General features: G+C 43.8%; 1 protein-coding gene across 1 annotated transcript; it reads left to right on the top strand.

The window, feature by feature from the left end:
* The first annotated feature begins 389 nt into the window (after positions 1–389).
* ALG13 (ALG13 UDP-N-acetylglucosaminyltransferase subunit) lies at positions 390–25,311 on the top strand. The gene is made up of 27 exons (XM_069015884.1): positions 390–601; positions 1,049–1,214; positions 1,411–1,549; positions 2,815–2,915; positions 4,622–4,836; positions 5,201–5,284; positions 6,028–6,078; positions 6,804–6,850; positions 7,760–7,832; positions 9,108–9,189; positions 9,536–9,716; positions 10,425–10,500; positions 11,210–11,318; positions 12,516–12,580; positions 13,469–13,569; positions 14,172–14,299; positions 14,967–15,201; positions 15,679–15,835; positions 17,788–17,920; positions 18,156–18,191; positions 18,321–18,376; positions 19,001–19,063; positions 19,424–19,595; positions 20,802–20,924; positions 23,869–23,909; positions 24,752–24,935; positions 25,041–25,311. Exons 1-27 carry the CDS (start codon positions 521–523, stop codon positions 25,304–25,306), a joined length of 3,165 nt encoding a protein of 1,054 aa, XP_068871985.1. The 5' UTR covers positions 390–520; the 3' UTR covers positions 25,307–25,311.
* Positions 25,312–27,165: the final 1,854 nt, after the last annotated feature.

Below are 27,165 nucleotides of genomic sequence, written 5' to 3' on the forward strand. Positions count from 1 at the left end.
CAACAAGTGTTGTGGGAGGCTTGGGCCAATGTCAGTCTGTAAAGGGAAGGTGGCTGTGGCCCTGCTCTGGCAATGGCATTTCTGAACACACCCAGCCAGGCTGTCCTTGAGTTACGTGGGTCCCCAATGCTGAAATAACACACGGAGGCCAAAACTTTCCGAATTCCCTTTTCCTTTATTTCTCTTTTACCTCTCCTCCCTGAAAGTCTGAAAACCAGAGACAGTCTTGGTCTAAACGCTGGCGGACAGTGGGCTCGTTAGAGCGGCCACCATCCCTGCTGGTGTGGCAACGTGCGGGCAAACCCCACAGCGCCTGGGCGGGGGCAGCGGGACGAAGCGAACGGGGAAGGACCGTGAAGACAAGCGACGTTCGGGGACGGGAGGGTCGGGCCCGTGAGGGAAGGAGGCGTTCCCGCCCGCCCCGTCCCTCCCCTCAGCGCGGCCGCCATTTCAGGAGCGCTGAGCGGGCGCGCGGCGCCCTCTGGCGGGCCCGCGGCCGGCCCGGCCCTTCCCGGCGGCCATGAGATCCGTGTTCGTCACCGTGGGCACCACCAGCTTCGACGAGCTGATCGCCGCCGCCGGCTCCCCGCCCGCGCTGAAGGTCAGGCAGCCGAGACATCGGCCCCGGCCCCGGCCCCGGCCCCGGCCCCGGCCCCGGCCCGCCCTCCCGGGGCTGGCGCCTGCGCGCCGCCAGCTGCCCCGCCCTCCCTGCCGCGTCCCGGCAGCGGTGCCGGGGTGCCTGAGCGGGCCGGAGCGGTTGGGGGGTTCCGGCGGGGAGAGGCGTGAAGTGTTGCTGGAGGAAGAGGAGGGAGGGCCTGTGGCACGGAGTGGGAACGGGAGGGGACAGCGGTACCCGGGCCGGGGTAGTCGGGAGCTGGGCCAGGCGCCGCAGTGCCCGAGCTGAGAACACCTCTATCTCCGCCTCATCCCTTCACTCCACCCCCGTCACCCCTCCCCATCATCCCCCTCTTCTCCATCCCTCTCTTCATCTCCCACCATCCTCCCCACCCCCGTTATCCCCTCCATTCATCCCTCCCGTTCCCCGCAGGCGCTGCAGAGCCGCGGGTACCAGAAGCTGGTGCTGCAGGTGGGCCGGGGCTCGTTGCCACAGCCGCAGCCCAGCAGCAGCCCGGCCGTGGCGGTGGAAGTGTTCCGCTTCAAGGACTCGCTGGCTGAGGACCTGCAGAGCGCAGACCTGGTCATCAGCCACGCAGGTAGAGCCCCGTCTGCTTCCCGGGGCTCCCGGGCCCTGCTGAGGGAGCTCCGTGGGATGAAGTCTCTCCCACTCAGCGGTGGGCTGGCTGGGCATGTTGAGGTCCACAGCTAGGGGTGGGTTGTTCAAAGAATCCTGTTTCGGCAGCAAGTAGGAGGGTGTGTCATCTCTCACCGTGTTTTCTGGTTCTCTTGTAGGTGCTGGTAGCTGCCTGGAGACTCTAGAGAAAGGAAAACCACTAATAGTAGTAATAAATGACAAGCTGATGGACAACCATCAGCTTGAGCTGGCCAAACAGCTCCACAAAGATGGTTATGTCCTCTACTGTAACTGCAGGTATGCAGCTGCTGTGGCTGTTCTTGCTGGACAAGAATGTTCAGTCCATGTTATGGCAGAACTGAGAATGTAACAAGGAAATGTACATCCTTGTCTGCAACCTCCATCTGGATATTAGACTTTCAAGAATGGATAAATTTAGACCATGTAGTCATTTACTGCACTTAACCAAGTGTTTTGACCATGGCCTCTTCTAATTATTTTTTTCCATTTGAGGGTACATGTATTTAGATTAAAAGAATACTTGGATTCAGGGGGATTCATAAATCAGATGTTATCTGGTTAGTGACTTAAGTACCTCTGTCTTTCAAGTACTTACTCAGGCTGCCCTTTTAACTAAACTTTGTGAATCCACCATATCCTCTGACAAGGAGTTTCACAGATCTACTGCCTGTCACTTCAGGAGAAAAAACCAAACTCAACCAACCAAAAACACACAAAAAAACCCCGCCACCCCAAAATAAACCACCAAGCAAACAACACACAAAAAAATCCCACCATCACCAAAACCCCCAGCGCCTTTTGTTAGAGTTCATCCTGATTCCTGCCAGTTTTGTCTCCTGTGTTGACTGTATCTTACTGTTTTCTCACGATTGACTCCACTCTAAAAATAACAGATGACCTCTAAACTGAAAGCAGAGAAAATATAACTCCCATTACTTAGTCTGCATTTTGTTCCTTTGCCCTGCAAGCAGGATTTCATGTTTCAGAAGAGCTTTCTGAACAGACTAGGCCTGGCATTCGTTTACATTGAGCAAGTTTCTTAAACTCATTATCTTGGTGCTCCTGTCAGCTTTGGAATTTTTATTTCTTTGTGTTGGGCAGTGCCAAGCATTTGAGCCTTATTTGCAGCCTGATAATAGCAAGTAACAGATTGATGTAGCTGTTCTTTCTGGTTCTGTGATGAGGAGAGAACTCTGCCATGTGTTCAGATAGGATGGATTTCCTCATATGGTTTATGGGGACGAGTCTCAGATCTTGTTCAGTCTCCCAGCATTGCAACCAGAGAAGATTAAAAAGTTGAAAAGTTGAGTTTTTCTCTGAACGCTGATGGAATTGTGTTCTCAGCAGTGCTGGCTGGGGCCTGCTGCTCTGTGCACTCTTTTCCTTTCCATACATATCCTTATTTATACATATACTTATTTATACTACTATACTTCCATGCTAAAGAATTATGTATAGGTGAAGAGAAAGAAAACTATGAAAAAATTTCCTATGGGATGGATCGTTCTTCTTTAATTTTTGGTTTTGCTCTGTTTTTACAGCACTCTTGTGGAGACACTGCAGTCAATGGACTTGTCAGCTTTGAAACCTTTTCCTCCTGGACAGCCAGAAAAGTTTGCTTCATTCTTGGATAAAGTTTTTGGCTTACAATAAACAAAACAGAGAAATAAAAATGTTGGAATAAAATGTCTCATCTCCTACTGTGGCCTTCAACACTAAAGATCCACCAGCTGGGCCAAACCCTCGAAGAAAATGTCACTTAATACTAACTGATATTAAGTGGTTTCCAATTTAGTGCCAAACTCATTCAGCTTTATTTATTTATTCAGCTCTTAAAAGAGCACAGTGCTTAATAAGGAGGGAGTATAAACTGTTTAGTTTCACAGACAGACATTTATATCATAAAATCTGCATTGGTATGGTCACTCCAGTGATGAGGACAAGCTAAACTACTTCTTTACAGGCATGGCATATGCATAGTGGTCTCTTGACCATTTTTGCCGAGTAGAGGTGGAAATAAATTGTCTTTGTTGATGTTCCTGTGATGTTCTGCAGATGCCTTCAGCTCTTGTTTCATGTGTTTACAGAAGCACTGAAAAGAGAGCTTAAAAGTGGGAGATTTACGCCTCAAAAGGGAAAAAGGCATGAGCTGCAAACCTGCTGCCAAACTGCCCACAGCTGCCCTGGGTTTGGGTGATTTACCCACAAAGTAAAACAGGAGAGGAATGGGCTTGGCAATACAATCACTCCATTTACATGGTGTTACCTCATCATAAACCATTAGTCTGGACTTCTGCACACCCAGTGTTCCCTATTTAGATTACACATAAGGAAGAAATTCTCCCCTGTGCGGGTGCTGAGGCCCTGGCACAGGGTGCCCAGAGAAGCTGTGGCTGCCCCTGGATCCCTGGAAGTGTCCAAGGCCAGGCTGGATGGGGCTTGGAGCAGCCTGGGACAGTGGAAGGTGTCCCTGCCCATGGCAGGGGGTTGAAACTGGATGAACTCCCTGCAAACACAAGCCATTCTGTGATTCTTTGATGCTGATCAGAGCTTCCCATTTAAAGTATTTCAATTGACAACTATGTTGATGTTACATCCATTTTTTTAAGTAAATATTTTGAAAACCAAAGGGAGTTTAAAATGTTCATGCATGTTCTTAGGTTTCTAATGTGCTAGAATTTTACAAGTTCATAAATGGTGCTAATTGCCCTTCCTACAAGGACATTATTCATTTGGGGGGATTTTGTTTTATTGTTTAAAACGAGAAAATGAAATTCCTGAATTGGCCCATCTGATGTCTAAGTACAATTTTTATGAGCAAATTAAATGTTCATAGAGGCATTCTAATCAAATCAAGCACAAAGGGCTACAGGTGGAATAAATCAGGCCGCACAGTTGTGCAAGAGTCATTTCTGCCAATCCCCCAAAGTTTGCCCCAAATACTTGATTAGGAGCGACTAAGATTTTTACTCCCTTAATGATTTCTATGGAGCCGATATTTCAAATTCACTGCTAGCAACTTTCCTCCAGCCCAGAAGCGCAGAGGGAATTGTAGATAACCACTGGACTGATGTTCCCGCTGGTTATTTGCAGTCGAGCGATGAAGTTGGAAGGAGCCAGCTTAGCCAAGCCCAGGTGCGGGAGCAGACGCTTCCCACGGCTGGGGATGCGCACCCCCGCCGGGAGCCGGGCATCCTAAAATGGCCTAGAACAGCCTAAAATGGCCCCGGCGGGGGCAGCTCCAGCGGGATGCGAGGGGCCGGAGCCGGGGGCTGAGGCCGGGGCCGGGGGCCGGGGCCGGGCGGTCCCGCAGGTGGGCGCGGTGCCTCATTAGCGGCGCCTCATTAGCGGCGGCCGCGCGCCCAGCGCCTCGCGCCTCGCCCGCGTCTCCGTGCCCGCCTCAGCCGCCCCGGCCGGGAAAGATGCACAAAGGCTCCAAAAAGTACTTTGGGCAGAAGTCCTTCAGCGAGGTGGCCATGGACGAGTACCTGGGCAGCCTGGGGCTGTACCGCAAGATGACGGCCAAGGACGCCTCCTGCCTCTTCCGAGCCGTCTCGGAGCAAGTGCGCAGCCGGCCGGGCTGGGGGCAGCCGGGGCGCCTCAGGCCCGGGGTGGGCCGGGGGTGCTCCTGGAGAGCTCCTGGAGAGCCGCCCGGGTGCTCAGAGCGCGATGCTGGCAGCGGGGAGGAATGGGGATGTGTGGGAATGTGTGTGGGGATGTGTGGGAATGTGTGTGGGAATGTGTGTGGGAATGCGTGTGGGGATGGGTGCGAGCGGCTCCGGGCGCTTGGGCTTCCCTCAGCCCCAGGTGCCCCCGAGCCTCTGCACTGCCTCTTCTTGTGGTGGCGTCAGTCTGTAGAATGTATGCCTAACGCGAGGCATAAATTAAACTCTGAAACTTTCTCCTTTATTACCGTTATTTTTCCAGCTGTTTTCATCTCAAATTCATCACGCAGAAGTTAGGAAAGCTTGTGTCTTGTTTATGAGGCAGCACCAGTCTAGGTTTGAATCCGTAAGTACCGTGTGTTGCGTATATAAGCTGAGTACGTGTAGTTGGGAAGTGCTGAGGGAGTCAGTGGTTTAGCACTGAGAACACCAGGCTTTGCCATGCTTGGTGCTTGTAAGAGAAGGAGAAATGATAGGATGGTTGTTCCTTACGTTGGGTTGCAGTTGCACAAGTTTTATTTGACTTTGGTTCTGAAGTTTCTGAAAACAAGCAAGGTACTGAAACCCAAGTAGTGAGTAGGGTGAGTTACTTGTATAGTATATTCTCTGGGGAGCAACCATTGCAAAATTTAGTAGGTGGGAAATGTGTAGGATTTTGGAGCAGGAAACGAGTATCAAAAGATGGTGGGAAATCCCAGAACAATTACATGAAGTCATGGGGGTTTTGAGGAGGGTTTTTTGGTTGTCTTTGTCTGTAGCCGTTTGTGTGAGTGTGGGTTTGTAGGGTATTGGTGTGGTTTTTTGGGGATTGTGTTTTGGGGTGTTTACTTGTTTTCCTTGTAGTCGTATTTAAGTGCTTCATCTAATCTAGGAGGGACCTGAGTATTACTTGGACTCGTGTCTTTAATTTTTTTTGAGGATCTCTTGGTATTCTCACATTGATACCCCAAATCATTCCCGTGTTCCATGTGCCCTGGCCCCTCCAGATCAACAGCTGGTAGCTGTTAAGTAGTGTTTAGGTTTAATTTTAACTTTGCTTTCTAACTGCCTAAGTTTTTGTACTTGCTTTCTTCTTTGTTTTGTCAAAAGTATGTGGAAGGCTCATTTGAGAAATACCTAGAACGACTAGGAGATCCAAAGGTGAGCATGATTTAAGACTTATTAAGAGATTTAAATTTGAGGAGACTAGAACAGGAAGGTGTTTAGGTGATGACTTAAAATGTAGTTATTTGAGTTTGTGGGATTTTTTTAGATAGACCCAAATCTTGGTGTCTCATTTACATAAATAATACTAAGGGTTTGTACTGAATAAATGCAAATGAACTGTACATGTATAAACAATACCAGTTTCAGTGGGGAATTTATGTGGGTGCAAAGGTGCAATCTCTGCAGGCTGGGTAATAAAAGCCTATTAATAACTGCAGTTCTTTTCTGGAAAGAAAAAGCAAAATACATGGAGTGTACCTTGCATGAAATTTTTGTCAGGCTTTGCAATGCCCTGCTTCTTTCTTTAGTGTTCAGATACCTGGGGTCAAAGTATTGTTTCTTTAGTCTAACCAGTAACTTTGGTAAATGCAGCAGTCTCTGAAACAAATATGGGTTTAAAATATGTATCTTGAGTGATGTGTTGGAGCAGCTCTGGCAGCAGCTCAGTCTAACTCATTTTGGTAATTATGACCATCCCATGGAGCAGACCCTTTTTACCTCACTCTCTCCCAAATCTTTATATCTCAACTTTCAGTGCATTGATTGTTTTAACAAACTGATGAGTTTAGGTAGGTGTTTTAATTCTACAGAAACCTAGAATACAGTTATTGATGTTTAGATGCCTCTGCTATCTCATGTAATCTCCTAATCTTGCATAGGAAAGTGCTGGCCAGCTGGAAATGAGTGCTTTATCAATGATATACAAGTAAGTACCTCTTTCTTAAGACTTACTTTGTTTTGCACTTGGTGTGGGGGTTCTGGCCCCAGAACCTTCGATGTGTTTGCCACTGAAATGTGAATGTGTGAAACATGATGAGAAATGCTTCCCTAAAAAACTTACTTAACTGGCATGTAAATGGTGCCATCACAGCCCCTGATCTAATGGGGATTAAGGGCAGGGTCACTTTCCAGAGATGCTTGTTTGTTATCTTTTTGCTGATGTTATACTTGAATGTCAGGTGTTTGCTTCTAGTGGCTGAAGGCTGGAAAATGGGGAGAACCAAGGAGCTTTGTGCAGTGGAAACACTGTGTGGTAGTTAGAAGTGACTAAAACTCATGTGGGTGTTCTTGAAAGCTCCAGAAGTGAGGAGTACCTGCCCTACCTGCTGTGTAAACACTGATATTTATTTCAGAGGTAACACAGAGCTGTGCAGGTGCTGCTGTCCTGCTAAAGATGCTGCTATCTGAAAAAGCAGTCTGGCTCTCCAGTGGTAGAAATTAGAGCCCTCCTTTTGCAGGCTCACTGTGTCCCAATGCTAAAGGAACAAACTGAAGTTCAGCTAGAATTACTAGCTCCCTGCACGGAGGTTCTAGGCCTTTTGCAGGGTGCCTACACCACTTAGACTGAATTGTCTTAGTGTCTGAGCACCCTTCTGTAAGCATAAGTACTTAATCTGTGAGTAAATATCATGGTCTTTCACAGATAATTTTTATTTTCCCTTCAAGATGGCTTTTCTCACCTGGCTATTTCTTTATTCATTTATCAGGAAAAATGCTTTGCTTGACTTTTTTTCTGTAAACCAACAGCTCTAATCTGCTCCCTGTGAACTTCTTCATAACACAGTTCTACTGAAAGTCTGCTCTTGCCAGTCTTGTTTTCCCTCTGCTTACCTAGGCGAGACTTCATTGTGTACCGGTACCCCGGGAAGCCACCCACATGTGCTACAGGCAATGACTTTGAAGACAAGGTCAGTAGAAGTGAGGGCACTTTCCTTCTGTTCCCCTGCCAGTCTGTTTTCTTACTTTTCATGAAGCTGGATGAGGTGTGCATTTTTTTTCTGGGAAGGGATGAGTGTAATAAATTGATTGATTTTTGTGACATAACAGTTGGTCCCAGTTCAGAATGGGAGCTATTAGAACAGCTTACCTACATCAGAACTACTGCTGGGGGCAAAAGGAAGGTGCATAAAGGACAAATACTCTGTATTACCTTGCATCTGACCCCTCTGGTGTTTTCTGGATGAACAATTATGTGACTATTTCAGGCATGATACCGATGAAGTTGCTGTGGTGTGGATTGCAGTGTGGGCTGTTCTATTTGCCAAAGTGGCCAGTCTGCTCTGAGTCTGTGCTGCTGCAGCTGTTAACGATCTGTTGATAAGCACTGCTGTCTTCATTTACATGTGCTTCTTTCTTCACCTACACACTTTCCTTGTAGCTTAATTTAATTCCAGAATGAGCTGAGTTTAAAAATCAAACAGCATGGTCTAAATGTGTGCTTGCCCTCCAAGGCTTTCCCACCAGAGCTCTCATTAAGTGTTGGCAGCTGTCTGTCATTACACTGTGAGTACGGGCAGCAGCTCCTTCTGGTGCTGCTGCTCCTCACCACGAGAGGAGAGCTTGTGTTGGCAGAATCCACACAGCACACAGAATTGAGTCCTGGCATCTCAGCTCCCTCTGGGAGCTGGTTTTCTGGGAAGCATCCTCCCTGGTAGTGTGCTGACAGCTGCCTGAGGGCTTCTGCCCGTTGCAGTTGACTGTGGTTGTGTGCCAAGAAGTTTGGTGGGACATGTTTGCATGGTGTGTCAATGCACGTGTTACAGAAAGCATCTCTTATGCTTCTTAAAAGCAAGGTTTTAAAGGCTGGAGAAGTAAATGCTCTTATAGTCTCTCATAGAGAAGGATGAGATGTGCCTTTGCCACTTGGGACAGTGTGGCTTGGGGTGCTGCATTCAATGTGTTGTATTTATTTTACCTTCTGAGCAATTGGTGGTCTTGGAGGTAAGTGGGAAACAAACAGCAGGGTGTACAGGTGTTTTTTTTCTTTGTGTGATACAAAGTTACTTAGAGACTTCACCTAAATTTCTGCTTGGAGCTGATGCTGCAGCTTTTTCTTATTTATATTGATAATATTAACCTTTTTTTTGATGAGTTGATGTCAGCTGTAGAATGAGAGGGTATCAGATAGAATTTGGGGTTACATCATTCCAGCCTTAAAACCTTCTTTTTTTTTATTTTCCCAGATTTTACTGTGTTGTTCTGGTAATGGCCACTATGACTCTGTGTATACAAAACAATTCCAGGAAAATGCTGCTATTTGCCAGGGTAAACTTGAAATCATTTTTCTCTGGAAGGGAATTGTGTGTTTTCATATGTTTAGAGGCAGGGTTTATTTCAGTTTTCAGGGGTGGGGAGAAGAGAGATGGAAGCTCACTTATGGCATATTGTTATGCTTAGACTCTTTTTTTTTTTAATCTGTTAAGTGGGATATTGGTCCAAATGGCTTCCAGAGGTCCCTTATTCCCAACTGAGTTACTTTATGATCCTGTCCCTAAATTTGATATCCCTGCTGCCCTGTAACAGTATATAATACCTGAAGATATGCCTGCCTTGAAAACTGCTGCAATTCTTACGTATCTCATATTATTGAGCTTTGTATTGATTTGTTCAGCTGTGTTATATGAGATCCTCTACAAAGATGTGTTTGGCATGGATGAGGAAGAATTAAGGTCTGCAGTTGAGGTGTTTCGAAGTGGATCCAAGAAGAACAGAAACAGTGGTCCTGTAGGAAGTGAGGATGCAAACTTTGGTTGTCTCCATGAAAAAGTGCCCAGAAATCCATCAGAAAAGAGGTAGTATATTGGGGAAGGGGATCTGGCAGGAGGGAGGCAAAAAAAAACCTTCAAAACCTTGCAGAGGACAACTTTTCCAAGTTTCTTTGAATTTTTATGAAATATTAACTCTTTTTTTCCTATGTCATGACACAAACACAAAGCTCAAGTATATCATGGAAGAGAGTGTGCTTTCCTTGGAGCTGGGAAGTGTCACATAATTGAATATCCTCTGCTGCAGGCTGTGTTGTAGTTGTGTGTTACTCTAAAATGACAGCTTATTTGTAAGTAAAATTGCTCCTTATTTCATTAGAGCTTTTTTATTAATTTTTTTTTAATGAGAGACTTACTACTCTTCTCAGCCTCCACAGCTCTGAAAGGCTTGAGAGCTGCCTCTGAATGCCTGCAGACAGCATTGGTTTGATGGGACCTGGCCCAGAGTGTCTTTTGTACCTGACAGTGCAAGAACTCAGTGGGATCACCTTCATCCTTTCCTAACACAGGCAGTAGCCCTCGTTAGGGGTGGGTGTTGGAACAAGCAAAGGTCATGTTCTTAAAGCTTGGAAAAGGCTTGTCCTGCACTGCATTGCACCTCGCTGGTGTTTAAGGCAAAATGTACCACTTGATGGCACCGTGGTGCTTTTTCAGGTTGTGTGAACAGTTGGTGATACTAATCCTGGCTAGAAATCGTGTGTTGTATCTTTTGTAATCTTATTGTCAATTTTTTAGGCTGGACAACTGGGAGGGCAATGATATGGACAATCCACAGGAAACCAAGTTCAGACAAGGCATTGAAGAACAAAAGGTTTGTCAGTTAGGGGAAAATACCCTTATGGTTTGCTTTTGGGTGTTTTTTTCTCTTGTATGATGTTACCCTTGTTAGGACTAAATCCTCTTTACCACTTTCTAAAAATGGGGTTTTGGCAAGGGGGTGGCTTATTTCTTCTATCTGCTTGTCCCTTTGGTTTTGCCCTTGAGTTTCTCTTAAATTGGAGCTGCTCTTTTCCTTTCTGAAATTCTCTGGTTCTTCTCTAGCTGATTTTTATTTCCCCCAAAAGATGGAGCTTAGCAGATGTTTCCTGACTTGCTGTTTGTTTTTCCCAGAAGATGGTTTAAATTAGTTCACTTTTGTCTTGACCATAGTATAAATTGCTTCAGAATACTTTTAGAAACTCTACAGAATTAGTTTTCAGATACAATAACTGAAATTCTCACCAACTTTTGAAGCTGTGGCTTCATTGGTCTGGTTAGCTTCCTTTGATTCTTTTTGGGTACAGAACATGCCAAGTGTTACTCTTGAACCTGTTCCAGTGCTTTCCAGAGTCTGTTTGCTCAGCACCTGAGTGCCTGAATCTGTTTTCATACTCTTTGAGTTTTAGCTTTTAGGGAAATAGAGTGGAAGTGAAAATTTTGGAAAATAGCATCTGTACGTTTTAAAATGGTTCACAGATAAGGAGGCTCTGCTGAACACGTGAAATGCACTTGTTAATGCTCCATTCCAATTCTGTTTTTAGCCTCCAGAAAATCCTCCAAAGATGCCTGTTCCTTATAAAGTGCTAAAGGCACTGGACTCTGCCATCTATCGAAATGTGGAGTTTGATGTTTGGCTGGACAGCAGAAAAGGTATCTTTGGAAAGGGGAAAGCCAAAAAACTTCCTGCAGTAGGCTTAGCATTAAATTTATGAATCTGAGTCCTGTCACCTGTTTGTTCACAGCTGAAATGTGAAGGATAGAGGTGAACCCAGCAGATAGCTATAGGTAGGACATGTTCTTGGTTTCCTGTCTGCCATTCAAAGTACAAAATACCCAGCTTCTGATACTGTATAATGGTACAAGGTTGCAAAAAATCTGATCTCTGCTCCTTATTGACTGTGTATAGGAAGTAGGATTCAAAGCAGAGCACAGAACTCTGTTGCCATTCTGTTGTATTGGAAAGCATTCAAATGTGGAGTTTTTTGTTACAGCATGTGTGCAAAGACTTCTTTTTAGAGCACGATTTTGGCCTCAGAATTGTATAATAATGAAGATCTCAAATTTAGCTTTGAGATCTGTCAGATAAGTTTTTGTCTTGCTTCCTAGCCCTCTTGGGCTTGAGCATTCTGCAGAGATCTCATGGTTCTCATGGCTTGGGAAAGGTTGGCTGCTTTTTGGCTTTCACAATGGCTGATCTGTAAAGCAAGGCGTTTCCAAGAAAGATAAGGTTTTAAGTGATATTTGATGTCTGACCCAAAGTGCTTTGCATGCTGAAGAACCTCTAGCATTTTACCACTTCGTAATCAGTAATGAGGATCATTAAAATTCTTGGAACAGAGTCTGGTAACCAATTATCTGTGTAGAATACTGACGTGCAGCGAAGCCAGGCAAGGAACAGAGGTAAAAAAAAGCTGAAATCTAACAGCAAGGAGACTTGAGGCAATGTTAGCTTTTCCTGGATGACATTTCATGTTTGCCAAGTGCCACCAGGACTCTGGCAAGATAAGAGATGTCCAGCACTCTTAATTCCAGGATTTGCATTAAATGCAGGATTAACTCTGTACCACCACAGAAGCTGCAGTGTTGGAGTAGTAGTGCTGCTTGCTGCATTATCTGGATGTTACTGGTCTCATGTGACTTAGCCTGGTTATGGTCTATTATAAGAATATCTAGAGTTACTCCACTGTTACTATGGGGAATGTTCAGGCATGCACAGGAAGTATTAATTCCAGTGGCCTATAAATCATAGTTGGATGCTGTCATGAAGTACTTGTAGGATATGCAAAGAAAGAACAGTAGTTTAAAGGCTTTTTTTTCCCCTTTATTTATTTATTCATTTATTTTTAGAGCTTCAAAAAACTGACTACATGGTGTTTGCTGGGAGACAGTACTATTTAGGAGACAAGTGTCAGGTTAGTACTCAAAGGAGACCCAGTTATGATAAACTGTTAAAACTGCTTTAAATGGACTATGATAAACCATGAAATCATTTGATTTCATTGAATTTCCTAAGGCTTTTCTCATTCTCTTTCTTGTAGATGTTCTTTTAAATGTAATTTCTTTCTAAAATCTACTTTTAAACTTGGTAGTGTGATAAAAAAGTAGTTTGGGAGTTCAATGTGAACCAGTCATGCACATTCTCGGAGTGTGGAAGTTCCAGGCAGAGCTCAAAATGCAGAGCGGGTGCTTTTGATGTAGTTGTCTTTAGATTTTTGCACTTGGGCTAAGCAACAATTCTGGATAGTCTTACCTTTCTTCAACAGTGAAGTAGCAAAATATTTTTATAAAATAAAAAGGGAAGAGCTATGAAGGGAGGAGTAGAATGATCTGGACAGGAGATGCTGAAAGGAAGGTCAGTTTTCTTTGTATTCTGATGTCATATGTAGTGAGGATGTATTTTTTTATCACTCTTTAAGGTAGTGCTGATGATTCACTCAGTGACTTGTTTCTCCCTGAGCTGAGCTTTCCTCTTCCTACTTCATCTTCTGTTCTTCTTAAGTTCTTAAGCAGCAGTCTTCCTTGCCACTTATCTTCTGGGCACAGGGAATAAAAATAAGTTAGGGAGCAGGTATCTTGCCTCTCAAGTCGCTCACAAGACTGATTTTATGTCTTTTTTTCCTTCCTCCCTGAAGTTAGTACAGTGCTTTTTATTTTGTCTGCAATTTGAAGTACTGTTTGAGACTCCTGGGCCAACTCAATAACGTAGGACTGGCTTAGGAGCAGCCTTTGCTATTAGTGGTTTGTAGACAATATTCTGATGCAGTTTGGGTTTTTTAGAGCTTCCCTTGTTCTCTTTTCAGGTATGTCTGGAACCAGGAGAGAAGTATTACAATGCTCATATCCAAGAAGTTGGACAGGATAGCAACACGTTGACTGTATTTGTTGAGGAGCTGGCAGAAAAGTAAGCAGTGTGGTGATGACTTAAGTTTAAACTCTTTCTGGTTGAGGGGTTTGTTTTCCCTCTTGGATTTCTAATGACCTAAAATCATTATTGTAATGCCTTCTGTGAAATCTTGCTGCTCTTACTTCACTGGAATGTAAAAGTGATTTTTGCAGTTTGGGCTTAATTCACAGAGAGTAAATTGCCCTCTGCTGTTGTGTTTCTCTGGAGTTTTTATGTTGTACCCAAGCAACGAAATAATTGGCACTTCTGGTGAGTCTAACCATTTTCTCCCCCTTGCTGTTCAATCATTCACCTTCCTCCAAAGCTAGGATTGACAACATCCTGCAAAAATTGTTGTCCCATGCTTTCAGGTGTACCTCTGGAGGCATACAAACGCAGGCAGGGGAGAGAGGCTTGACCCAGGAAGTAAACAGTGTTGAGACTAAAGCCTAGCTTGTCTTTTTTTTATTAAACAAGTACCAGTAAGGTGTGCTTGGTGCCAGAGAAACAGATGATTTATTTTCACAAACTATTTTCTTCTGTCTTGGTGTTGCTTCAGCTTATGTTGCTGTGCAGAGTGTCTCCCTGGGGCACTGCTAATGTGGGTGTCCTTCCTGCAGGCACACAGTTCCTTTGGCAAACTTAAAGCCAGTGACAAAAGTGGCTCCTGTCCTTGCTTGGAATATGGCTCACAACAGAAGAGGAGGAGCCTATCAGAAAGTCACAGGTGGACACTTCTCAGGAATAGGTTTGTACAAGGCTTCCTTCCCTGGGGAAGTAGGGGAGGTGCTCATGATAGTTGTAACTGTAGCAGTCTTTTGGATATTGGAAGCAACTTAATTCACCCTGTGATATAAAACTTGGTCACCACGGGGGTTTGGTGTAAAGTTACCTTTCAGAGAGAGATGAATTTGCCCTTGCAAAAGAGCAAATCCATTGAAATACAGAGCAAATTTGGTATTGCTCAAAATTGCCCAGGACAAATTTGCCACTTGAGAACCATATAAAAAGGCATGTCAGTGAACTGGAGAGCTTGTCTGATCTGGCATTAGCAGAGATGCATGGACAGACCAGGCCTTCCCTAACCAATTAAATATGGGCTCTATTTAATTTGGAGGAGGAGTTGTGAGGTTTTTACTTTATAAATAAATGCAGCCTGCATAGGGAGCCTTTAGCACTGAATTTGGTCAGCTGGATCTGGGAAGGTACTCCCATGTCAGATGCTTGTATTCTCATCATGTAGAATGCCTGATTGAGCCTTCTAAAGAAAGGTCTGTAGTTTCCATACTTAAAGTGGAATAGGCCACTGCCTTTCTTTTCTATGGCTGCAAATACTAAGTCTTCTCCTCATCACTTGAGACCATAGCTCAGGTTGAAGGTGTAAATCTCTTTTCTTTCCTTAATGGAAACTGCAGAAATGGATATGAAAACACGGAAGAGGATGCTCAAGAAAGTCCGTGGGAAGGAAGTGTTCATGGCTGTGGCTTACAGCAGGGGACAGCCAGTGCTGCCACCCCGGCTGCAGCCCAGTGCTCCCTCAGCACGCTTCCCTGCCCTTCACTGCTCCCAGGGAGGTGCAAACATGGCACTCTACAAACCCTATCACCAGCAGAACCCTCCCAGACACCACCGTGACGCCGGCATGCCGAGGTAGGAAGCTCTGAAAACTTGAGTTGGCCGCTTGGTTTCTGTTCACTCTTGCTGCAGACTGGTTAGGAGAGAGTTTGTGCTGTTTAGGTAAAACTACAGCTGGGAGGCACTTCCTGATAACTGCAGGAAGTGCAAATACCCTTTAAACCCAGGGGATCTGCCTGATTTATAAGCAGGCCCAACATGCTTGGCCCTCAAACAGCATTTTACCCCAGCCCAGGATGGAAAGGCTGTCAGAGCCATGGCAGCTTCTCCTGCACTCCTGGTGAACGGCAGCAAACCTCTTGTACCAAACATTGCTCTACCAGGCCTCGAGGCGGGGAGGATGGCGGGGCATGAATTGTCTCTTTGCATCACAGTGTGAAACAGAAGGTTTCTTGTGGCTCTGCAGAAAGAACTTGAGTTAAAATTGAGCAGGCAAACCCAGGTGAAAGTGCAGGTGGTGGTGATTCTTCACCTCGTGTCTCGTTCCTAAAGCTCCTACAGCCGCAGCCGCCGCCAGCTGCAGTGTGTGAACAAGGAGTGCCAGTACGGGTTTGTGGCAGGGGCTGCAGAGGAGCCTCGAGGGCCAGAAGAAACTGTAACTTTCTGTGAAATTGAAGGAGATGATGACTCTGCTTTTGCTACTCTGCCTGTAAGTTATGAACAAAGGGTAAGCTGAAGCCTCTCCAAGAGAGAGGAGGAGGGGAAAACTGTCCAAATGCACAGCAGCTCCTTACCTAAATACACAGCAGCTTTATTTGGTTTTCTTGGACTAAGGTTTAACAGTGAATGCATCTTTGAGAATGGAAGACTGAAATTAGTCTAGTTCCTGTAAAACCTGCTTTAAAACTTCAGTTTTTCTAGATAGTCCCCGTCTTTCTTTGTATCCTCAGTAGCAACACTTGTTTTCTTTTTAGCATATTTTCATGAAGATAGTTTCTCCTTTCTATTGCAGTTGGAAAACAAAATCTTTTCCTCCTGTGCATATCTTGTCTATCTCTAAATATCGTGGGAGAAAGCTTTTCACTTGTTTGCCACACTGTAATATATCATTTGGGCAGCAAGATTCAGAAACTGGGTAGTGATAGCCTGGATTTTTTCCTACAAATTTGTAGTTGTGATATTTTGGATTAACATGTTGTTCCTGACACTGTTTCTTCTGCTACAGAAACAGGAAAAAATTATAAACCTAGAGTTTTCTTAAAGCAGTCTTCTTGTTGAGTTGTAGATAAAGTGGCAGAGTGTATTCTTTAAAATGCTGCTTTTTTTTCACTTGTAGTTTAAACCTAGTCCAAAGCTGGGTATGCTAAAAAAAATCAATTTATACTTAGGTATCTGAATAGGAAAACAGATTGTTTGATTTTTTTTTTTTTTTTGCTGTGTTGAAGCAGTGACTTAACTAGTGTTAGACTTGTATTTAAGTGAGGCAGAGGGAATGTGCTCAGGGGCTGTTTCAGCACCAGTCATTTTTTTTCTTTCCCTGATGTACTAGATCTGTAATCTTTGCTCTGATTTTTCCTCAAAGAGTGCCAAGGAATAAGGACATATTATCCTGCAATTTCTTTTTTCCAACATGAAATCAATACAGCTCACTGGCTTTTTCTCCCCCTTGCTAGACTTGCCTGCAGCTCCTAATGAATAGGTTTTCATGTTCATTCAGTGACTTTGTTATTGTCAGTGCCAAAGCTTTTTCTCTATCTGTTCCTTGTCTTGTTCAGTAAAGGAATATGACATTTCCTGGAGAAAGATGCATCTCACAGAGGACTCTGCCATGCTGCTAGAAGCCTGGTGGGAGAATCTTCTGACTTACCACCCGTGCATCAACCTTGGAAATCTTTCAAGCCTCTCTGAGCACTTTATTGATCTTGTAGTCATCCAAGTTTTCTGAGGAGAGTTTTGAGTGTCACCTTAGCCATCACAAAAGAGTGAATCAACTTTTTCCTCAAGCAATCCTGTATTCCTCCTTCAGAGAACTAATCTTAAACTGGGGTGCAGCTAAAGACTGACTTGAGTGCAAAGACAAAGGACCTGTGAAACACTGAAGGAGTGCTCTGGGCAGCCCTGGGGTGTGCTGCTCTCTGAAATAGTCAGGGTTGCACGTGTGGGTCAGCCTGGTGCAGACAGTGGTGTCTGTGCCAGCAGCCAACTTTTGGTTCCCCTAGCTGTGGCTAAGAGTAACCTTTTCTCCACAATAATCAGTGTTTGCATGAACTGATCTGCTGCTGGTATGGGGGAATGCTCCAGAATGAGGAATGCACTAATACATGTTGGGGGTAGCAGCCTTGTCTGGGATCTGCTCTCTCCTTTGCAGCTGTGTTAGAGCTTGGGATAAAGCAGGCTAAGATCTGGGAGGGAGCAGCTTGACTGCATAGCATAGGACAGTGGTAGATCTTCAAGAATAAATTGCCTTAAGTGTTGAAGGCAGAATAAAAGGAAGAGGAAACAAGTGTTTGTTGCATTGGAGTGGACACACAGATGATGCTTCTAGTAAGCTTTGGTTGCAGCAAGCTGGGTCTGCCAGCCTGTTTCTGTGTGTCTGTCTCCATAGAGCATGGAAAGGTTTTAAATTATTTCTAAATGTGTGCTTCTGACTTTGCTTTTCAGAGCCAGAGTAATCCTGCTCCCATTGTCCATGGTCCAGGGGGATTTTGGGTAGCAAGGAGAAGTCCAAACTCTCTTCCATCTAACAAGCAGACCCTGAGTACCTTAGAGGAGGAGGAAGAAGCAAGTGAAAATGGTAAGTTCTTAAAGGATTAATAGGCAAAAAAAAAAATCTAAGAGATTGTCAGTGTGCTTTTCCTTGTCAAAAGTAGGTTACTTTCATCTCCTAGAGGAGAAACAAAGTGAGATGATACTGAAAGCAGGTTATTAATGGTGAACTGAAATGTAATTGCAGTAACTCCAGTTTTACGCTTTTTTGCCCTTTTTTTCCCCTCCCTGAATTAAAACTTCTTGCTCTCTCTCCCTTGTAGGGAAATTTCATGAGGAGTATATTTATGCACCTCCAGGTAAGTAAAAGTTTAGTCTTCACTGATAAACATTTGGTTTAACTCAAACTCAATTATGACCTTTTTATAAATTTCTGAAGGATTAGATTTATTGCAGCTCTGCAACTTAATTTTGCCTATGCCCTCCAGATCCCAACTGTGAGACTGCAACAGTATTTAGTTCAGCAGAACCTACAGCAAACTTGGTAAGTTTTACTCAGTCTGTTGACTTGAGATCCTTGAGGTGTGTGGCATTCCTCATGGAAACTGTCCTTGGATGCATAGTAGGCCAGAGACTTAATAAAAGAAAGGAATGCTTATTTCATTTATATATTCACCCTCCTTTTCCTCCCTGAATGGTGAGGTTTTTATCTGAGTCTGCAAGTACTGTCGGGATTGCACTGGATACATTCATGATTTTCCACATTTCCCTCTGCAAAGAGAGAGTGTGTATTTGAGTGCTGTTTACTTTTCTTTCTCTGCTCCAGACAGCACTTGCTTTTATCAGGCCTCCCTTCAGGTTGTATTCCAGTTAATCTTACTCCTTCTCTGTGGAACTGGAGAGATCTCATCTGTGATAGAACTTACCTTGGAATTTTTAAATTTTTTTAAATTTGAAACTAAATCTTTAGTCACCTGCTGCTCCACAGTGGGTGTGAAAGCAGTCCTGATCACGCCAGAATAAAACTGTGGTTAGTTGAGCTACAAAAGGCACTCTGGGTGTATAGTCCATAAATTAAAAAAAATAAATTATATAAGGGTGTGTTATGTGTGCCTTGTGGCTTCTTTGCCACTTAAATGGACCCTGCTTTGCTTTGGAATCCCTTCAGGAAGAAGGGCCAGTCTTTGTGTCACCTCGAGATGAAGTGGTTTCCTACAGCTATCCACAGAAGGTAGTGTCTGGTACTCTGAGTTGCATGTCACACTTCCTTTTTGTGGTGGCCCTGTGGAGAGGTGACCACTCTGCTTGGACTGTGTCCATTTGTGGGGACCCCTCACAGCCTCTGGCAGCAGAGAATACAATTCCCTGCAAGTACAAGCAAAACAGAAGATGCCTTGCAGGTGTCTGCAACACTAAGCTGGTATTTTCAAGCCAATTTTCAGAGAGTTTGGATAGTTAGTGCCTTTACAGCTAGGATTTACAAAATGCATTTAATGTGAAGTGAGAATTTTTGAAGTATGTGGTATTTTCATAGTCTGTGTCAAAGCCAGTTGCAGAGGCAGACTGCTGAATATTCTTGACTCTTTTCCAGATGTTGGTGAACTCTGCAACAGTTTCTACCTCCACAGATGTTTATAGTGCTCCAGCTACAGGTCTCTCTTCAAATTCTGCTGCCTCCACTCCAGCCAGTGTCATAACAGCAGCTCCCCCACAAACAGCAGTTCAGCCTGTCATAGTATCTCCCTATTCTGTGGGGAGGCCAGGTAGAGTGTACAGACTGCAGCTGTGGACTTGGATTTCCCAAGTTTTCAGTTACATTTTCCCCTCCCTTCCTCCCCCCCCATCCAAAACAAGTGTTAAAAGGCTTTAAAAAGTGTCACTTGCTTTGGTTTAAACTTACTTGGCTGCTGACTTCCTGTTTTGAAGGGGCTGTTGTCCCTGAATTTTTATGGGAATTTGAGGTCTCTGCTTTGGGTTCCCCCCCTTGCCACCTTTAACTATTAATGCCGAGTGTTTGCTAGAAAATTCTTTTGAGAAGACATATGTTCAGTGCAGCTCCCTTCACCTCCCCTTTCCTACAGCTAATTTTCCTCTTGAGCTGAGGGAGTGAAGCCTCTAGAACACTGTCACTGCCAGAAGAGTCACTGGGTGTGGTGTTTCAGGGTCTGGTTCATTTTTGTGACCCTTGGTTCCTTCTGTGCACAGAGATCAGGTTTGTGGGTAGTCACAGGGTGCAGTTGCCACCTTAGGTGCTGTACCTGCTTTGTTCTTGGAAAATGGCTGTTATGAAAATATTGTTCTCCTTCTTGCAAAGAGCACTTCTCCTGTCTTCTGTAACTTCTCATTTAGCATCTAAAAAATCTCTGCCTTCCATTCTGCTCAGTTCTGTCTCACTTTTCTTATCTCTTTTTTTTTTCTGCTCTGCATGAGAGTTTAGTCAGCATGGTTCTCAGAGCTGTCTGCTCACTGGTGCCAACCTGCTGCTGTGTTAGAGGTGTGGGCCACCTAAATGAATATTGAACAGTTGTGTGTCCAAAAGATTTTTGTCCTGACATGTCTTGAACCTTCCCTTATTTTTGTGGGCTTACTGTCACACTTCTGAGGACATGAAGTGATTAGTTTGTTCTCTGTTGTTCTCTTACATAACTATCTGTCCTAGAAGTCTGGCCTGCCTTCTACTATGAAGACATGATTGAAAATTACTTGGTTTTTTTCTTCTAACTGGGATATACAGCTTGCAGATAGAAATGTAGTTAAGGCTTGAGAGATTGAAACCTTCCCATCTAGTTTTAAAATTTCTTCTGGACACCTTTCAAAGTGGTTGCTAAACAGAATTTTGTCAGAGCCTGTATTTAGGGGCACTGAGGTGTCAAAGTACACGCTGCATTGTGTAACTTAGCACCTTACTCATTTGACATACCATGGAAAAGTTGATGTTTTGGGTGACATTTGTTTCCTTCCAATTGTAGCAGTTTCTTCGGTGCCATTCCCAATTTATTCAGCTCCTCTTCCCCCAGTGAGTGAGGTGGGAGAAGCTGGTGCTGTTCTTCCAGCTTACTCTTGTGATCCCAGTGGCAGTGATCTGCCTCGAGGTAATGATGGTTTGTGCTTTTATTCCTGCTGCTCTCCAGCACACTTCTGACTTGTGTTCTCCTTGGAAGCTTAGCAGAACACCAAGTGACAATACATAGTGAGAAAAAACAGTTCTGTGCAACTCGCAGGGAGTGAGAAATAATATTATAGATATTCATGCTAAAACACTTTCATTCCCAGTTTTGAACAGAAAGTTTGTATCTGACTCAAATATGTGATTATTGCAGCTCTAGACAGCACCCTAAATAAGTGAAAGCCCAGGGAGAAGGTAAAGTCACCTTGTTCCTTGGGTGTGTAGCTTTGTCACACAGTGCCATCAGCTGGGCCAGTGTTTAAGGTCCACTTCAGCTGTTCAGCAGTGAGAGTGCAGAGACCAAGCCTGCTGCTTTCACAGGCATTGCTGCCATGCTCTGCAGTTCCTCTGCTGTCTTGCCTGTGCCCTCAAATCCAAGATCTGTTAATCTTGGCTGTTCTGTTTCCTCTTCCCTGCTGTGGTACCATCTCTCTGACTGTTGCCATGCACACACAGAGTTCCTGCTTTCCAGCTTTAGTTGAATGCCCTTAACTTTCCCCACTTGGGAGAATGGGGTGTTAAGTGTGCTGACAAGAATCTGGAGTGGATGTGGATTAATAACCTCTCCAGACCCTGCCTAGAGCTCTTCAGCTGAGTCAGTCCATATCATATGGGCCATGTCCTTCTTGGCACAGACTAGGAATTTCAAAGGTTGCTAGTTAATAAGGAATTGCATAGAACATTTGTTACAGTGCTGGAGTATAATTTATATCCCTTTATATTAGGAAACCCATAAGGTTTTGGAGTGTAGGGCAGGGGAAGGTACATGGGTGTGCTTGATCTGGAGTTCTGTGTGCTTTGCTGAAGACACCAGGCCTGGTATAGATGGGAGAGCAGGACTTGTCAACAGACTGAAGCCCTGGACCTGGGAGGAAATCCTGATGTGGGCTCTAGCATTATTTGTTGTATCTGCATTTGTTCCAGTTTTAATAGCATCTTGTATCTTGTTGTAATGGCATTTAGGACTTGTGAAGTGTGTTTATTAACACAGTGACCTCAGGTGTCCTGCCTTTGCCTGGTGCCTTGTATTTGAAGGAGCTGTTGATAAAAGCCTGCTTGAAATTACTGTGATCCAGAAACACTGTGTTCAGTACTGGCCAGAGCTTCCCATGAGCACCAGTAAAAAGTATCAGGATATGAGATTTTTATCAAGAGTCGACATGGTCTTTATATTTTCGTATCAGGATGGGCAACTTTTTTTGGCTTAGCTGTTGCTTCATAAGGTTGTCACGTTTTACTGAAGATGGACTTGATTTCCAGACATCTAAAAGAGGAATATAAACAAAAATTGGTCTCCTACTGTACTGGCTTCTGTTCCAGCATTCCACAGACGTCAGTATTTCCAGTATCAGTTTGTCACTTCAGTCTCCCAGCAGTTCCTTTGTACTGTTATTGCTGCTATGGAAGCAGCTGTTTCATTCAGCTCTTCTTATGCTTGCTTTGCATAGATTTGCATAAACAATTGAAGAACAAAATTGGATTTTTTTAAAAAAACACCAACTTTTTCCAGATGTAGATGGAATTACAGCTTGATACTAAAAAGTTTGCGTAAGCCTTTGGGTTATTTTTAACTATTTTACTGACTGTGGGCAGTATTACAGTCAGACCATCAACACTTGCAGGACTAAGTAAGGAAGGATCTGTGTGCATTTCCTAAAACAGCTGCATGGGTTGTTGCCCTGATAGATGGTGCTGAACAGTAAAAGAATTGAGAATTGGCAGCAGTGACAGAGGAACAAATCCTCGTGCATTTTAAGGCTGGGGTTTGCTTTGCTGGTGCTTTTGCCTTCCTGCAGCAGAACACAACACAAAGTGCCACAGACAGCAGGGCTGGGAAGGTGTGGGAGATGGGTGGACAGGGAAGCACTGTGGAGCCAAGGCCTGGTTTAGGGGAGGGGTGGGTATTTGTGAAGATGGAATATGGTAACTCTGGAGGCGTTGCTAAGTTGAATCCCTTAGTGGTTCCTTTTGAGTTGTCTCCCTGCTTTCCCTTAGCTTTAGTACAGCTGGGAGCTCAAAGTCTGTGCTGTGGCATAGGTCGCTTGCTCTTCCTGAGCCTTTGAAGCAAATCTCTATTGGAATCTAAGAAATCAATTTTTCTCATGCACAGTTCCAGAACTGCATCCTGGGATTAAATACACACTCTATTTTTTTTTTTTTTTTCTTTTGCCCTTTCAGTGGGTCAACTTTAAAGGTTTAAAGCCGTTTCACAGTTTTTGGATAGTTGGAAATCTGTTTCCAAGTTCAAAACCCTGTTGCTTTTGGAGAGAGGTTTCAAAGTTCCTTCATGCACCTGGGATTGTTTCTCAGCATATCATTTACTTGGCTGGGGACAAATGGCTCAGCAGAGGGAAGACAGAAGTAAAAAAGGACTCTGTAAGAAAGCTGGGAACTGAGTACTCCTTGTGAGGAAGGAATATACTCCTTACTCCTGCCTCCATTGAGCTTGGTATAACAGTTGGAGGGCCCCAGAATTAGGAGAGAAGGTCTAAGGATTGCTCTGTGTTATGTCCTAGTTGCTTAGAGAGTGGAGACTTGAAAAAAACCTGAGTTATCACTTGAATAATCGAGATGAATAAACTAAAATTAAAGCTAATGTCATTAAATTAAATACTAAGTTGGTCAGACAAATGCCCTACTATTGCACAAACATCTAACTGGATTTAGTTAAAAAGATAAACTAGTTTAACAACTGTTCATATTCAAGATACATCCTTTACCCTTGAAATTTCAAAGAAAAAGTAGTGGTGAAATACTGTAATTCATTAAGTTATTCTAACTTAAAATAAAATGTTCTTAATGTGTGTAAGTTGCTTTTGCTTCTTGGTTTATATTCCTCTGCTCTTTAATGTCATATTCTTTAATTTCAGATACAAAGGTCTTGCGGTATTATTTTAATATGGGATTACAAGTAAGTGCTTTTAAAATGAGTATAGCAAATTGCCTGTAAGAACTGCTGGGTTTCTTGACAAATGTACTGATGTATTCAAAACTTCCAAGTGTCTTAAATGTGCATTATGTGCACTGGACTACTAATATGGATAGACTTTCTTGGTGGAGATTAAAGCATGACTCAGGGAAGTGAAGTTCTAACTCAAAATGTGAAGTACACCATCGTAATTGTTTTACTGTGGGTTGTGGTGGTGGTTTTTCAGTTTTACTTTTGGTTTTTTACCTTTTTGGGGTTGTTTTTTTTTTTGATGGTGGATAAATATTCTTTCTATGAAGAAAAGGGGAAGAACCTGAGCCATTCTTGAGAGAACTTGTATACTTAGATAAGACATCAAAGACCACTTAGAGATGTGTGGATGGAGTCTCCTAGGACTTGTGCAGCTGAGCTGAGACTGGTTAGCACCATTTCTCTGTGTTCTGGAAACCTGCTCTGCTGAAGAGTTCTCTGTAGCAGTAAAGTGCAGCTTCAGTGCTGCTGCTCAGGGAAGTAAAAAAAGCATTGTGAGCTCCTTCAACTGAAGAAATAGGAAAAATCTGACTATGACAGTTAATAAGTGGGAATCTTCTTTCTCTGTAAAGACTTTTGACACAACAGCAGTGTGGCTGTTGCTGCAGGTATTGCAGTATCTTTCCTGGTAGGCTGTAGTGATTTGATGGGGGGTTTTGTTTGTTTATTTGTCTTAAAGGGCTAGGAAGGAAAAAAATGCACTTCTTCTAAGCTTAGATCAGAAAGTAGCAGTGATTTGGAGGGCTGGAGAGTATGAGGCTGTTATGCATGACTGTTTCTCCCTTTCTTCCAAGTATTGCCATCAGAGCTGTTGGCCTTCCATGATGTACATGCAGCCAGTGCTGCCTCCATCTCCAGTAGAAGTTTACCCAGCATATGCTGAGCCAGCTCCTGTCCTGGATCAGTCTGTGCCTCAGCTCTTCCCTGATGCTGGGCAAACTGAAGTCCACCAGGTTCCCTTGGAGGCATCAGCAAATGGTTTGTATTTGAGTAATGCTGTGTTCATGCTCATGAAAGCCTGCATTACAAGGCCATCAGTGTGGCTGAAGTGTGTGAATGTGCTTTTTGCTCTTTTTTTTTAAGGTAACTTCCAAAATGCAGAGCCTCCACCCCTGTCCTATGGGCCAGTGTATTACCCAGTGGTGTCAGACCCCTTCAGCCAGCAGCCTGTGCCTGGCTTTGACTCTGTGGTTCCTGCCTATCACTACATTGGTACCTGGCATCCAATAAATCCTCCCCATGGAAATTCCCCACCAGTGGCAAAGGCTGGGAGTTCAGGAGCACCGCCCCAGGTTGGCTACGTGGCCTCCCCTAGCCCTGCACCTCCTGATGCACCTCAGGGAATGTAAAGCTGGGAGCTGGGGGCTCCTTTTTGGGTTCTCATTTCTTGTTTGCCAGCTCTTAATATTGTTTTGTAAATTTATTCTCTCTGAGAGGGTTGAGTCAGTTGATCAAACTGTTCAAATTTCATGTTTCTCTTTAGGTTTATGCTACTGATAGGTGACAAGATGTTGCTTTAGTTGATTAGGAAAAGTGTAGGAAAAAAGTACTGTAGTGCAGGGAACAGCTTGGATGTGAGTACAGGAAGTATGTGAAAAAACATGCTGGCACTAAAGGCGTGTTGTGTATCTCTGGGGGCTTGCACTGAACACTGAAACACCTGGTTTGTGCTGAAGCACTGAATCAGGCTGCCATTACAGCTCAGGTAAACACCGGGCACAGGGTCATTTAGAGGGGGATAATAATGTTTAAAATAAGGAGACTTTCTCAGATTTCGCAAAACAAAGCTGCTTTGCCTCTAGTAGTCACATATTAGCTGTATTTCTTCTGTCTGACTTCATAGTGCTTAGGTTTCGTGGCTCTGCAAAGTGTAAGAATAATGTTTTGATCTGTATATTGTTGTATATTTGTGAGATTTGTTTTGTGAAAGCTGTTGCACATACGGTGGTGGTTAATTTGCACTGATGGCACGAAATAAAAGCATTGAACACGTGAACATTGAGTGGTCATTTATCACTGGCAGGTGTAATGTTCCTGACAATTAGCTATCCCACAGCCTGGACTGAAGAAATGCAGTTGTGTGGGATAAGGCTGCTCCAGCTTTCTGTGAGGAAGCAGCAAAAGCTTTCAGCATGAAAAGGGAAGTGGAATAATTCCTGGTAACTGTACCTTTTCCCCTCTAAATTCTGGCACAACGTGCTTGGTCCTCAAATAGCATTTTACACAAAATTTAAATCAACTCTATTGGCCCCTTCTACTGTTCAGTGATTTTCTAAAAATCATTTTTCAGTTGTGTATAGCTAGGTGGTGGTGAAAAAGATATTAACTGCAGAACTGGGAGGGGAAAATATTGTATTTCCTTTGGTATCCAGTTTAAGTAACCCTGGAAGCAAAAATGGTAGGGAAAAGTGGCTTGTTACATTTTTGACTTAAATTCATGCAGCACTGTTGGTGTTGATAATGTAACTCTGTAATGGGAGGGTGGGCTGCAAGCTCAGCTTTTAGTTTGTCTCCTCCAATTTTTAATTGCTGTACATTTAATTTGGCAATTTAATAATGGCTTTTCAAGATGGAGCAGCCAGGTGAAAAGTCAAAGCAAGAGGAAAATGATCCCTGAATAGCTAATTTGATTTTGAGCTGCTCTGCTGTTTTTAAAACAAAACATTTGCACAAAATTGTTGATGAAGTAACAGGTGGCCTTTGTGTTCCTGCCTCTGGAGGAGCACTTGACTTGCACAGATGTTCTTTGGAGAAAATACCATGAGGGGGTTTCTTCTTTTTCTCTGAAAAAGCATTCACTAGCCTAACCTCTTAAAGCAACTAGTAAAGCCTGTGATTTATTTTATTGGCTTTAAAGTGGCACTGACCTTAGAATTATGGTTTCAATGCTGGAGTCAGCAAGAGTGTTTCCACCTCAGTGTCAGGTGCCATCTGTCATATCCCAAGCAGTGGCTGTCAAGCACTGAAGGGAATATCTTCCCCTTTCAGGCTTTAGTTAGGAGTTATGCCTCATTTCTTCCACTGTCACTGAGACAGCCTTGCTGGTTTTTCTACACACATGGTTATCACAGCACAGTGTTGGTGTTTTATCTTCTGGTATTAGTCTGTCTCTGGAAGTCAACTTTTTTTTTTTTTTAATTGGAAAAGCTGGTAATTCTGGTAGAGAGTTCTGTTTATGGCATGGTTTTGCTTGCTCCATAAATAACGG

Source organism: Aphelocoma coerulescens, chromosome 4A, assembly GCF_041296385.1.
Source record: "Aphelocoma coerulescens isolate FSJ_1873_10779 chromosome 4A, UR_Acoe_1.0, whole genome shotgun sequence".
Classification (NCBI taxonomy): Eukaryota; Metazoa; Chordata; class Aves; order Passeriformes; family Corvidae; genus Aphelocoma; species Aphelocoma coerulescens.